This window comes from Lethenteron reissneri, chromosome 25, assembly GCF_015708825.2.
Source record: "Lethenteron reissneri isolate LAM-NWPU_2019-01 chromosome 25, ASM1570882v1, whole genome shotgun sequence".
NCBI classification, from domain to species: Eukaryota; Metazoa; Chordata; class Hyperoartia; order Petromyzontiformes; family Petromyzontidae; genus Lethenteron; species Lethenteron reissneri.
Genome location: NC_083803.1, coordinates 8338242 through 8353728, shown reverse-complemented (window position 1 = coordinate 8353728; position 15487 = coordinate 8338242). Strand labels below are relative to the sequence as shown.

The window sequence follows — 15487 nt, the reverse complement described above, 5'->3', positions numbered from 1 at the left end:
TGCCTGGCCCCACCTCTCGAGAGCTCTTCAAACCATTTGAAGGAGCTGCACTGGCTAACCAAGTTTCGATTTAAAGCTTTTGTGACTGCAGGGATTCATCTTCTTGGTTCTTTCGGTAAAGTCACGTAGAAGGGAAATAATAAAAATTTAACATAATAAAATAATTCTCACAATAAAACATAATAAAATAATTCTCACAGTGAGAATTATTTTATTATGTTTTATTTTTATTATTTTATTATTTCCCTTCTACGTGACTTTACCGAAAGAACCAAGAAGATGGCTAACCAAGGTCGCAAAACTCGCTTTCATGGCATAGGAAATAGGTCAGCCAACATTACTGAGTGATGCCATCTACCCATACGTACCATACCGAAACCTAGGCTCATCTGCTATGGACCTGCTGTGACGATGTGTGAGATTCACTCGGATTAGGACGGCAGAACGGAGCTTTTCATCTGTAGCTCCCGTGGTGTGAAACAGTCTCTGCTGACTGAAGTCTGCTCAGCTGTGCTAATTGGTGCTTTTAAGACTAGACAATTTTTTATCTTCTATTCATTTTAATTTCGTTGATTTTTTTTCTCTGCGCCATCCGCACTTCCATCTCCGCATTTTTCGCAGTATTTAGTGTGTTACAAATATTTGATTTAAGTTTAACACGTAGGCTTTTGCGACCAATATCATCCATAATACAGGATTTTTTTTAGATATATCGCGTAAATATATAAATGTGTCGTTAAACCCGCCACCACCCCACACAGCCAATTAGTAAAGTTTGTTACGTGAACAGAACATGCCAATCCATTACTAGTACAGCACACCGGTGTGTTAGAGAGCAAATCCACAACATTTACAATCTGATTACGACGTTTCTCCAGTAATTACAACTAGCTTCATTGTTAGTTGTAATTACTGGCGAAACATTGTACTCAGATTGTAAACATATATTACAGTTTATGTATTGAACAACACCCATTATTCTGTGGGGAAGCCTTCATCCAGCAGTGGAATAATAAAGAACTGTAAATTATGATTTCATTATTAAAATTAGGTTATCGCAGATTTTCTTTTTATATACTCCTGGGGCATTGTGGATTCCACCGTCATCCACTGGCTTTACAGATTAGGGTTTTTTTTACGATGCTATTACTTAACTTATTTTAAAGCACAGTTATACAAAACACATGCGTTAGTGTATTCATATATATTTACCAAATAAAAAATTCAGTTCCAAATAGAAGCAAGATATATAGTAAAAAAAAAATGGATTTTGGTAGCCGGTTGCCTTCAAGTCGCATTTTTATCACCTTGAAAGAACATCGAGGGACCAATTTATCATCTCGGCTTCCTGTTCTTTCAGCAGGTCACCAGGTGCATCCATGTATAAATGTTTCCACAAATCATTTATATTTCCTTCAGCTCACCAAAGAGTGGAATTTTATGCATTCATTTACATAAAAAAAATGTCGTAAGTCCCTTGCAAAGTACTTTTACATGAAAAAAAGTCTGAATATATTTCGAAATCAAAGTAAGATATTTTCATTGATATCTTTCGGAGCAGTTAATGAATGTGAATGATTATATTGAGATTATTTTTCGTTTTTTGTATCGAAGGCACATTCCAAAGTATTAAATACTGGAAAATATCTTTTAACCAAAAAGATCCTCCATAATGTAGTCTTCCAAAATATGTATTTCTATGAATAGGTAAAAGATTACATGGTGATATTCGAAGCAACTAGCTTTAATATTTTTTAAATAAGGTCAATGGGTGGTGCGTCTCCGCAGTGGTTAGCTCACTGCTCCATGAATCCAATGGCCTGAGTTCAATGGCCAGTCACAGCTAACATCAGTGGTCGCCCTCTTACAAGGTCGCACTCCTTATAACACAAAGTGCTTACCACAAATGATCCACATTACCTTATTGATCTCGTCAAGGAGCACGCACCATCATGCAAATTCTGGTCATCCTCGCAGCGACTCTTGGATAACCATCGAACAAAGACGGTCACTGCATCGCACGTTTTCAGATGCGCTTCTGCGGCCATCTGGAACTATTTTACTTCCGATAATAGGAAACCACTGGAGCTATGCACTTTTCAATCTGGATTGAAAACTAATGTTTTTAGAACTGCTTTTTGTGTTTAGTTTGTTGTCCTTTCCCCTACACCTCCGATTTGCACGGTTGGCTACGTACGGTGCAAACGAATCTCAACATAAATACAACCCGCATTGACCAGAGTAGTGAAATATGATTAAACAATAGCCAGATGTGAGGAGGCTTTCATCCTGCAGTGGGGTTAACAAGGGCCATTTTTTATTTGTATTATTATATATGTTCAGAGGCTGCTAACCTGTTGAATTAAGATCATATATATAAATCAATGTATTAATAACCAATTTGCTGAATTCCTTTGTTTTCTGCTCACATAGTCTCATCCTAACCATTGATCGTCACTTTGACCAGGCTCTTAGTATCCAAATAGCCAGTGCAACATTTAATTATTTACATTTGATGTAAAGGCTTGCAGGGCTGACATGCTCTGCTTATTTTAAATTGGATAAGAATTGTGGCCATTTGAATAGCAGTGCTGTCTGGCCGAATGGCCTCTGTACTGACAGCATCTGCATTGGAGTGTGGGATATCGAGAAGGCGGGGTGGCAGAGTTTGGGGGTGAGGGGGGGGCTCTGGATAACGGCTGAGAAGAGCAGACGGGCCTTTAAAGGCTCGTGAAGTCAGTATGTAGCTGTCAACAAAGACTTTTTCTTTTGGGAATCGAACCTTTGTAGAGCATTTCAAGGAATCTGCAAACACGTGCTGTGTCTGTCTGTTGCTTCCATCCACTCTCTGGGAACCACGCTTTCTTGCAAACCTTTTAACTACAGACATGTGCCCTTGTTGGTGTTGGTGTAACTGCTGTTTTCAGAAGCCTTTCAACAAAACACAATGCTGCTGCTATTGTGCGTGGTAAATATTGCATGTATCTTGAACTTCTTTCGCGCCGTACATAGCCAACCAATTAATACGGATTATTGTGATGACACACATATACATCATCATCAGCCATGATCAATACACTGATTTAAAATTATAAATAACAGAGGGCTTGTTCGTGGCAAGAAATTAAATTCAGAAGAAAAGCATTAATTTAAACGCATGTGGATGTAGCAATGTAATTGAGAATGCAACAAGTTAACATTAAAGGAAGTGCAAAAAGCAACGATTCCTAACACGAGAGTGGATCTGTCTGAGAAAAAAACATTTTGTTGAACAGTTTTACCCACAGAAGCGCATACATTTCATGGGATGAGTGATGGCTCCAGGGCCATGGATAAATATCGTGTCAGTTTTACATTGCATACAAAAATGGCACTTTGCTGCGTTCTGGTTAATGGCGCTCATTTGCATTAAAGGGCTGTGCAAACCATACCAAAGTGTTCTAATATTCTGTCTGTTTAATTGCACGGCGATGTTTATGCATGCAGCGGTTTGCGATGTTTTACATAACCAAAGCCATACTAACCCAGACTACGCTGCAGTTGATTATGTGTTGTGGTTATAATTTATGCAGTTATAGGCAAGGCTGACTGCCGTGCCTCATAATAATGAGAATACAATATGCTAATTAAATCGTGCAAAGGGTGAAGCGTAAAAAATTAATGTCTTGAATTTAATGAGCGAATGAATGCTCATGTGACCGAGCGAGACGAATATTTCCTCATTTAAGACTCAAACGTATATCACACAGAGATATACCGTGTGTAAGCCTGAGTACTGGATTACATTACATTTAAATCCTTCACGAATTTATGTTTTATTTTGATCACATTCCACGCACATGTGCTCAGTGCTTATGGATTTGTGTAATTATCAGATTCGTTTGTATGTTATTTCAAAATCACAATTTATTTTCGAATCACAGTTTATTGTGGTCAGTTTATATAAAAACCCCGCAAACATTATGTAAAATCTTTGTTACATTGAATATAATTATCTATATGCATTCGGATTGAAAATTATTGTAAACAATGTGTTGTTATCCAGTAATTTGTAGATTAAAGTGAACGTTTGGTTTAGGACTGTACTTAGTGTACATAATATAACCTACTTTAAAAAATCCGAAGTGGCCAGAGCATAATAATTCCTTTTACATGAATTCTACAGTCTTAAATTACCAAGGAGAGATTTTGATTTAAAGCTTTCGTGACTGCAGGGATTCATATTCTTGGTTCTTTCGGTAAAGTCACGTAGAAGGGAAACAATAAAATAATACAAATATAAAAAATACAATTCTCACGACGTTTCGACCGCAACACAAGCAACCATGATCAGGTGTGAAAAAAACACAGCAAGAACATTTTCTTGAGAATTTTATTGTTTTATATTTTTATTATTTTATTATTTCCCTTCTACGTGACTTTACCGAAAGAACCAAGAATACAAGGAGAGAGTTAAATTACCATGTGGAGCAATGGTGCAGTGGCTAGCACACTGCGCTATTAACACGGCAGCTTAAGTTCAATGCCCAGCCAGGGCTACCATCAGTGGCGACTGACATCTGCTGCTTCCCCTCCTTCACCATCATCCTTTGACCAGCATGATGTATGGACAAACATCCCCCCAAGGCAACACGCAAGGGGAGGATTTCATCCAACAGTGGATTGCAAAGCGATGTAAATGATAAATTATTTAAATTACCATTGGTACCAGTGTCTCTGTGAGCAAAAATACATTTTAAAGTTTTCCCATCTCATTATCCTATGAAGTAATAACAGTTCAGCGTCTGGAGAAATGCTCAACCAACTTAGTTTGAGAGCTATACATAACATGTTTTACACTTAATTGATGTTTGCATAATTTTCCAACATTAGTTTTGGGTGTCCCGAAAAATAATGACTCAGGTCGTATTGTTTGTATTAAAAGGAAAAAAATTGTTTAACCACTGTATAGAATTCTAGATATTCTCAGAATGTGGAGTAAAAAACGTGAATATAAAACGGTGAATAGTAGGAGTTAATTAATCAAAAGTTACAGGGAATATTGGCCATTGACATTATAACTATTCACATTTTTTTCTCAAACTAGCTTTCACTTCTCCAAAGAGGCTCTAGAGAAATCCTAGATCCCTTGCTACTAAGTATTCCCATTAAAATAATGACCTGGCTTTCATACTTCATCCCAGGCATTTCCATCATGGAAATACTTCAAGGGCTTAGTTGCAAATGTATGAGTGAGCCTCCTCGATTGAAAACGTTACATTATTGTGTATGTAAATTACAGCGCTCATTTTCGAATACATTCTGCAATATTAATAGAATGAAATTATTGAACTGACTGTAAAGATTTTAATTTTAAGTGCACCTTTAAAAAATATTTTTTGCACACAGAGTTGCATCATACATCGTGAATTGTGTGTATAAACTGACGCACCTATCCGTTAAGAATACATATCGGAAATTATGAACGGCGTTTCCTTTGCACTTGCCTTCAATATAAATGAATATTTCACTGTTCATTGATCAGAAACTTTAATACATGTTGCACTATAATTGTGTTCTCAAGTATGTTTTGGAATGCTAAAGGTGTACTAAACTTTTTCACTATCAAGCGTGAAAAACATAAAGCAAAGTTAAAGCAATTTGTGTTAAAGCTGAGACATGGCATTCGTTGCATTTTAAATAAGAACTGTGAACTACTAATTAACAGTAAAAGTGCCTCAAAACAACTCACCCCTGAATGTGCCTGAAGCTAAACATTGTTGAGCATGGTTAGTCCTTGGATGGATGGCCACCAACTAGGGATTGTCAAGTGTTGCAGGCTTAGAGATGCATGGTGGCAAGGATGGGTGTTGTGTGGATTCTGGTCTCCAATTACCTCCCAAATGCCAAACACTTGTTAATGGTATTGGTCAAACATCCCCAAAGCAAGATCCTCCTCTTAAAAAAAACACCGTATTGTATGTGTATGTTGAACTTCTTTCGCACCGTACGTAGCCAACCGTGCTAATCGGAGGTGATTATTTTGACTCATTGAAGCTTACTTGGGTAATTGCCATTATTATAATTATAATACTGTAGTGATTTTCTGATGTGAAATTTCATCATCTACAAACGTACTGTATGTAAAAAAGAGATACTTACAGGAAACGTTTTGTCATGTAGAAGTTATTCTTTTTGTACACATTTAAAATAATAATTTTATGTAAGTCATTAAATGTATATTATTCTTTATTTATATACATATAAAGATAAAGATCCCCCTTATAGCCTTACCAGACTTTAGGGGCAAGTGCTGTTAGCGAGCACCTATGAAGGCCAGAACGGTACACGAGGGGGTGGGTAGCCAGCACAACGCCCGACCGCCTTTGTCTCCCTAGTGGCGATGTTTACATACCACACCAGGTACTCATTTCAGACTGAGTCGACCTAGGGGAGGCCTAGGACCGGTTCAGATAATCGTCACTGGTGTTGGCCGTGAGCGGGAATCGAATCTGGGTCTCCAGGTTCATAGCGCAGCGCGCTAACCGCTACACCACCGCTCCCCACAATACATATATACATACATACATTTTCAAACATTCAAAACGGAATGCCCAATCTTTTGGAACAAATACATTGCATTTTAGTTGTTTAAAGATGAAGTAAACAGTTTACATCTAGGTTGTTATATGGAACATGCAGATTGTGTTTTCGCAAACAGATATTTTGCGTCAGCAAGTTGATCTAGAAAGCACAGCAGGATATACACTAAAGGTTTTACTATATATTTAACAAAGCAAAGTGTCAGGTTGCTGCTCTACAGAGGTAGTGATAAACACGTGATAGTTGTGATGTACTACTGAGGCAATCCAATAGACAGCAGTTGCTTGCAGATATCAATTTTCTTACCATCATTGTTGTGATTTATGCATCCATATAGAACCTGAAATTGCTCTCCTGGCATGCGACAGGAGACATTACTCTTGTATTTGTTTTATGATAAATGAAGCTGCTAATTTCAGAAAATGACAAAATGGAAGACATAAACTTGTTTTAGCTAAGTTGCTATCTTCCACCAATGTCATCAAGAGCAATTGTTTCTATCGCAAAGTAAACACTACTTGGTTTATTTAGCGATTATTGTGGGTGGTTATTTTTGCTTAATATCACAGCAAATATGAACGTTCTAAATTTAGAAACGAAATTGAACACATTGATTTAAATTTAACACATTTTCTTGAGGCTTTGACACAAATATCAAATTGTATTTTTTCAATTTAGTGCATACACTGAAACATACTTTGTTTAAAACCAAAAATACTTGTCATCATAAGATTGGTAATTTCTTTATATATATAAAAATGTTATATTTTGTGACACGTTTTTGTGAAGTATCTGACGGTCCTTAAATCATTATACTTTTTCTAAAGAAATTGCTTGCTTAATATGTATTCAAAATAAGTATCAGAAATGTCCAGATCATCAATGGTTTCATGTAAATTTGGTACATGAAACATTTAATATCTAATAATTATAATCACATCTTGCAATGACTTTGTATTACAAATACCTGTCGGTACCGTTAAATAATTTTGTGCATATCTTAATAATAGTTGTATCTTATAGATATACGGTAGTGAAGATCAATGTAATGCAGGCCATTACTCACTTTAATGCCATGAGAAATGAACCTTTTAATGGCAGTGGACAACATAATGAAACCTACTATCAGACCACTGAGAAATAATTTGGTAGCTGCCTCTTCGGTAATAAAGTCAGCCTTGTTATATGATGATTCATATATATAATCAGAGTATGAACGGAGTTCTTCTTATCGATATCCGGTGGTGGAGCTTGACTTCTTGCCGTTGACGCAAGGTAATCTATGATCCTTATTTATACTTTATAAGAAATATATTACAATTAAGGAGTGGGCAGCATGGACGCGCAATACGCATCTACTAAATTGGCCTCCCAAAATAAAAAATAACCTTCCGCCAAAAGTACCGTAATAGACTATCTTGCATTTATAACAAAAAGTTTACACTTTTAATGCATCGCTTGTTGAATTCAAATGCAATGCTGTTGCTTCTGCCGAACATTGCACTTAATTGTAATATAACCATTACAGCATGTACCGTTTTTAACAATTTCACATTTTATTTAAGCTGAGAATGGGCAATATGATTTAAAAAATGCACCTATCAAGTATTTTCGTTTTGGTTACGTTTTTGAATCAATCCATATTGCCTGTTATGACTTATGGATTAGACATTTTTAAAAGAGCAATGAAAATTGAACAAGAAAACTGAAAGATCCAAAAACGAAAAGCATGGAGGGATGCATGCTTGGAAATACATTGAGATACAGAAAGATAAACACACAAATCAATGCACTTACGCAGGTTGAAAATGTAATTCGAATTGTTAATAAAGGTAAATGGCAGAGGTGGGACAAAGTCATTGTTATGCAAGTCCAAGTCGAGTCTGAAGTCATCAAATTCATGACTCGAGTCTGACTCGAGTCCAAGTCACATGACTCGAGTCCACACCTCAGGTAAATGGGCCTGGGCAGGACACATCACTTGACGGGATGCGTGATGGTTACAAATAATCACGGAGCGGGAGCCAAGAATATAATGCGTCTAACAGGATGGCCACTGCATAGATGGGGCGATGAAATTAGCATGCGAGCAGGTGCTGAATGTGTTGCCCCATCGCAGCATCGTGAGGGATACCAACGATTTAGGAAGGTCTTCATCCAGGAGTGGATTGATCATGGCTGATGATGACCTAAGTATGAAATGACTTGTGGCCAAAACTGCATTGACTAGCACAGTAGTTTCTCAGTGGCCACAAACAATCATTTAGGACTGTAAAATGCATACAACTTCAGATCAATAAAGTTCTCACATGGATGATGGCATTAAGTTTACGTGAAAATATTTGCTCGTGCCTGACTAAATAAACCCATGGAGCGTTGCATTAATATGTTTTGCTAATATGCAGGCTCGGCATGACTCATGACGTTTCACTCCACAAACTTAATTTGGAGCTTTCGTGACTGCAGGAATTATTCTTTGGTTCTTTCGGTAAAGTCACATATAAAGATAAAATAATAAATTAAATTAAATACTAGCATACGACGTTTCGATTGCAACACAAGCAATCTTCATCAGGTATAAATTAAATAGAAACACAAATCTAGTATACTTAAATTTCACTCCACGGTCTGGGAGCTTCTTTGGGAACTCTGACGATCATGCCGAACAACACACGGCATGACCAGAAAACACACCAGAGAGCTTTAATACGACCTTCTCAATCTCTCTTTTCTTCCTTTGCCAGATCGATTCCACTTGGCCCACACCGGGAATGTCGCACACCTCCTGTCTGTCGGCAATTTCCTATTCCTCTCTCCCTGGTGGTCTTATCCCAAACGTTCCTGTCATCCATGTTCCATATCCCTCCTTTACTTTTCACAACACTGCCAGCCTCCCTGCTTTGCTCTAAGCTTCTGCAACCTTTCCCCCAGCTAACTGATGATTAGCCTATCACAGACCTTCATCCAGCAGTGGATTGACAAAAGGGGTATAACATATTACTGTCATTATGTTCAGAATCATCAAAATAATCACAATTTATAATGCACACATATTGAGCGAATTATATGCAATGTTCAATCGATAACTCAGAGGCACCGAGCCAGATATAAATGTCCCTTTTAAGCTAAGCTGCACAGGTAAGAGCCTGAACTCGTAAGAGCCTGGACAGGTGGAGCCTGAACGAGTGAAAACCTAAATACTGTAGATGAGAGGCTGGACAGGTGACAGCCTGGATGGGTGAAAGCCTGGACACGTGAGCGCCTGGATGGGTGAGACCCTGGATAGGTGCAGCCTGAAGGGGTGAGAACCTGGACAGGTGTAACCTAAATGGTTTGACAGCCTGAACGAGTGAGAGATTGAATGGGTGAGAGACTGGATGGGTGAGAGCCTGGCGGATGTGACATTGAATGAGTGAGAGACTGGACGAGTGAGAGCCTGGACGAGTGAGAGATTGAATGGGTGAGAGACTGGATGGTTTGAGAGCCTGGCGGATGAGACATTGAATGAGTGAGAGACTGGACGAGTGAGAGCCTGGTCGAGTGAGAGATTGAATAGGTGAAAGAATGGACGGGTGAGAGATTGAATGGGTGAGAGACTGGATGGGTGAGTGCTTGGACAGGTGAGAGATTGAATGGGCGAAAGCTTGGACAGTTGAGAGATTGAATGGGTGAGAGACTGGATGGGTGAGTGCTTGGACGGGCTAGAGATTGAATGGGTGAGAGATTGAATGGTTGAGAAACTGGACGGGTGAGAGCCTGAATGGGTTGAGAGCCTGGACGAGTGAGAGATTGAATGGGTGTGAGACTGAATGGGTGAGAGTCTAGACGGGTGAGAGCTTTGAGCTGCTGCTTGAAGGTGGATGATGGCGCTTGGATGCTGCTGCGAATGTGCAGCAGCAGGAGAGAGTTCCAAACAGCTGCCGGTGTAGCTGCGGAAAAAACACCGCTTAGCCAGGGCTGTCCTGGTTGTGGGTACCATGGGCAGGTTGTTAGATGTACTTCGTAGGAGGCGGCGGTTAGATATGGTCATTAAAGTGAGAAGGATGGAGAGGTATGGTGGTAGACCTTTAAAACATCTCGATGGCACAGGATAGCGGTGTTGTACGGCATCCTTGCTTTGAAGACACATGGCCTCGTGTGATGCTTAGGACAGCGATTGACAGGTTGTTTTGAAGCCACTGTAGTTTGTTAAGCTCATGTTTGTTTATGGAGATGGGTTCAGGGGGGGCTGGTGGTGGCTGTGTGTCTAGTGTCACTTCCAGTTACGTTTAATGCCCGTCGTCTCATTTGGGTGGCTAACGCTAAGTGATAACCGCTTGGCTCAGCGGTAGGGTGAGCAGCTCGCGACCCTGTTTGGGCTTTGACTTAGCCCAATCATTCCTCTGAGGTCGATACAAAAACTGAGTACTTCTTTGTGGGGAGGTTAACAGTGGTTGTCCCATGGATAAACTTGCCTCTGCCATAGCAACGTTAGAATATCCACAACTGGCTTAGGCCTGTATATAGGACAGGTAAAGGTGCATCCTCACAATTACTTCCTCCAGCCACCGCTGGAGGCAAGGCCTCAAATAGATGGCGCTCTCGCAAAATTCCGGCTTGATGGCATTTGACCTCCTCTTCCACAACTGGGCCAGGCATATTGGAAGTGATGGGATGAAGTGACCATACTAGTTGACAAGTAAAAAAAACCCAACAACTTGTTGACGGTTCTAGGTAAGATAAAACAACCCCCCCCCCTCCCAAAAAAAATCAACGCTCATCGCATCAGCAGGAAATCACTTTGGCACGACGATGTCCTCGACGCGTGACTGACGCCTTCCTGCGCCTCGACCCCCGTGTGTGTGTGCGCGGTGCAGACGCAACGGTGCTGAGCTACGACGGCTCCATGTTCATGAAGGTGGTGATGCCGACGGTGATGCACACGGAGGCCGAGGACGTGTCCCTGCGCTTCATGTCGCTGCGCGCGTTCGGCCTGCTGCTGGCCACGACGTCGCGAGACTCTGCCGACACGATGCGCCTGGAGCTCGACGCCGGGCGCGTCAAACTCACCGTCAACCTCGGTAACCCCAGAGGGCTTTGGTAATCGTCGGCGGTGGGAGACACCGTGCGTGCGTGTCCTCCCACCTGTGTTGTTTGGCTGCCGCTTTTCCCTCCCTCTCAGACCTCCTCTTTGCTAGGTTATTTGTGCGCGCGCGCGTGTGTGCATAATCGTCTATATTTCGCGGTAATTGTAACAAATTATACGTTGATATGACCTCGTGGACAAAAAGGACATTTGTTTTACGTGTTGCCCTTATAATCTATGACTCTTCACAGGTGGCGCGTTGCTGTTAATGTGATTTTATTCGCGTTTGCTTTCTCTCCATCTCGAGTCTCACGTTAATTCGGAGTTCATGCATTAGATGTACCTGCTTTTAATTTCACGCGAAGTACTTTTTGTTTCCCGTAACGACCATTTCTCACAAACGTGTTCTATTCCTTCCCCCACGAGACACAATTTCTGCCGGGTCATTCTTTTTCATTTGTTCAACCTCTTTTGTTTCTTATCGATCAATGGATTGCTTCAGCGGACAGCCGTGACCTTTTCTTACTCGGAAAGATAATGTGGCACGGCCGTCGTCCTAGATTGCGGCATCTACATTTCCTGCCGCACGGCAGTCTGCAGAAGCATAACCATTGCGTCAAAATATCCGTGCCCCAGTAACGACCCATTGTTTTTCCATTAAAGTTGCGCGTGTTGGGTCGCCGCTATCTAACGGTCTCGGTATAGACGGGTGTGAAGTTACTCCCCTTAATTTCGTTTCTGAAATATATATACGGCGTTTCACGTGTTTCTTTAAAAGTACTCTTACTGCATGCGAACTCTACGGATGCCACCATTCCCAGCTCTGTCTCCCCTGATAAAATATATCCCTTCAAAGGCCAAAGCCTGCGACCCGAGAGCAAGCAGACATGGGGCGATAAGCGTGGAAATGCCTGCAGTGAATTTCCCAGAGCATGGTCAGTCTGTACAGACAGACAACAAACCTGACAAGATCAGTTGTATGCCTACTCCGTCTTCTGATTACCATCCCAGGTCCAAAGTGTCCACTTTAAAGGTGTCCCCAAGCACGGTTTCTGCACCGTTAGGCAGGAAAAAGACAAGCAAACAAAAATTGAATAGGCATCACAGAAAGCGTAAACATACATTGCACATTTATGTACAAATTCTACCATATCCGTACACCGCTAAGTCAACGATGTGGACTACAATGATGTACATATCACTTGACACCCTGAAACACCCTTTGCAAACGAGATGTTCCATCTCCAGGGATTGTTCAGGCAAATTATTGTAATTCATACATTTAAATAAAAGTAAGGGATCAGCAGATAGGCACATATATATATATGAGGTATATAGCAGGGGTGGCCAAAACCACGGCTCATGCCCGGACAGTTCCAGCAGTTGCTGCTCGATGGAGACACGGATAATATAATTGGTAACTTTGCGATGGCACTTCGTTTAATCTGCATGAATTGGAGAAGCGCTGAGACATTCACCGTTGACGGTGGATCAATGCATGAGTACTCCTGGGACGCACCGACAGATTTCATAAACTAAAAACAACTTGGGCAAGCCGACCGACCCGAGCCAATCAACATTATTATTCTATCGCTACGCGCACTTAACAAACAAACACAATTATATTAAACAACGAGGAGTGCATGTATCAAGTCATACGTGTCCTGTGGCTCTTGGCAATATGAAACAAGCATGTTTTACGCGGCTAAGTACGGTCAGGGTGATGTTTGGCCACCCCCGAGTTTACAGAAATGCTCGAGTTCAAGTGCGGTTGTACAATATTGCTTTGCACACGTGTTCTAGACGTGGATAATTACAGCGTAACTAACAGTTTTTCACGGCTTCTCGTAGCATTCAAAAGTTGGAAGTTACGTGAAATACATTGATACTTGTGGTGGGGTAGTAGATGTGAAAGTTTAGCACACACACGAAAGAAATCCGAAATGAAAGTGAACAGTTACTTTAACTTGACGGGTATTATAAACAACATTGCGACATAAATTGGAGCTGTACGAAGGAATAAAAATTTCGCTTCTTTTCTTCACCGTGAACTTTTTGAAAAAAAAAAACGAAAACCACTTTATAGCCTTCACCGAGAACAGTGAGACAGCCGCAAAGTTGCAATGGAAGCGGCGTTCACTGCAGGCTCAACCCAGGAAGGTTGCCCCATGGCTATTTGCACCCACTTTTCTGTTGCGGTTGACGACACATGTCAAACTTTGTCACGTGATGCCAAGCCGAGGTTGGTACTTGCATCTCAAGGGCATCTTGTGCAATAACAAACCAGATATGTGTGCGCCTGTGTCTTTGTGTTGTGCGAACGACAGACAAGACAGCTTATGTGTGTGTGAGTGCGTGTGTTTGTGTGTGCTTTGTGTTGTATATGTATATAAAAAGTGGCATATGTTTATAAATGTAATAGTTACATTTTCTATATATCTACAAAGACACTGCAATGTGTTACATGCTAATGATAGATGATTAATTTTACAGTATTTACGACTGTAAATATTGTTACTTTACCTCAATGAAAAAAAAAAACGTGCCTTGTATTTTTGTAATTTCCACACATCATGCCTTTGAGATGACGAGAGGTTAAAAACAAATGAGGACGATTGTAAATTTCACTGAAACCATGGCAGCACAACTCGACACAAAGGTGCCACTCTCTCAGACCATCGCAGAACATGGCTGGGGAAGGGGGTCAATTCGCCCGTGAGATCCTAGTTCTGGATGTAGTGAGAGCGAGAGAGACTAAAGTAGTGGCACTTTGTGTGAGTTGCGCTGTCATTCGAGTGCTCTGTCTCCTCCTAACCTGGCTGTGGCATTACGTGACGCGCTTTTGCCGGTGGCCATTTTATACTAAGCCGGGTAATAAAGGGCTACTTCTTACCCCTTCAGCAACCTGGCCTTAATTTGTTTAATAGCGAGCAAGAGTAATTGCTCTGCTGTAGTTTGGTCAAAATTCTCAATCGATTACACAGCATTAAATTCAGCCAAGCATTTTCACACGAGACAATTGCCGGCCAGATAATTAAAGGTCCCAGGAATTGATTGCCCGTGGTGTAATTAAAATGGTCACCCCTTGCGTGTGTCTGTCCCCGGAAGGGTGGCACTGATATTGAATGGATGTCTGCAGCTGTTTACCTTGAAGGATGTAAATTCACATTTCACATTCTCTCCCCCCTATCTAGACTGTATCAGGATAAAGTGTAACACCAGTAAGTTTCAATTCCACATTTCACTTTTGTTCTATACGCACCGAATATTGCATTGTTGAACGCGTTGAGATATACGGGCATTGTAGTTGTCACATTTCGAGTGACGTAGGCAACATTTTGGAAGTACATAAATGATAACAATAGTATCACATTTGTGAAGTTTTGTTTCGATGTTTGTTGTGAACACGCATTTAGAAAAAAAATGTTGCTTACTTCGCTATAGCAGGTGACAATTGTGGTGCAGTTATAGCTCTTCAAATGGGAAACAGCCGTGTGTATAAGGTGAGAGTGAACGAAGGACACGATGTGTCGCATGTTTTTGTCGTTGTTACAACCCCAACGGACGAATTAATCTAACACTATCTTCTTTAAAAATGTTTATTGCTTCATATAACAGCATAAATGTTTAATTAACATTGGTGTTAATCATAGCTTTTTTTTACGTGTATTAATAAATAGGCAATAATTAATGGTTGAGTACAACTTTTATAATACTGCAGCTTTCCAAACAACTAACAGCAGACATTTTGTGGGTTTAAACAGCCATTTGATGGCTGTTTGTAAAGTCCTAAGTGACTTCATCAGTCATTATGGTGTTGTTGTGCACGGTGGCTGTAGC

General features: G+C 40.5%; 1 protein-coding gene across 1 annotated transcript in view; it reads left to right on the top strand.

Moving 5' to 3' along the window:
* Positions 1-15487, top strand: part of LOC133347154 (neurexin-1-like) — a 281972-nt gene that overhangs the window by 126308 nt on the left and 140177 nt on the right. Inside the window, 2 exon segments of the mRNA XM_061559187.1 lie at positions 11439-11642; positions 14842-14868. Of these exon segments, the coding sequence (XP_061415171.1) occupies positions 11439-11642; positions 14842-14868 (231 nt within the window).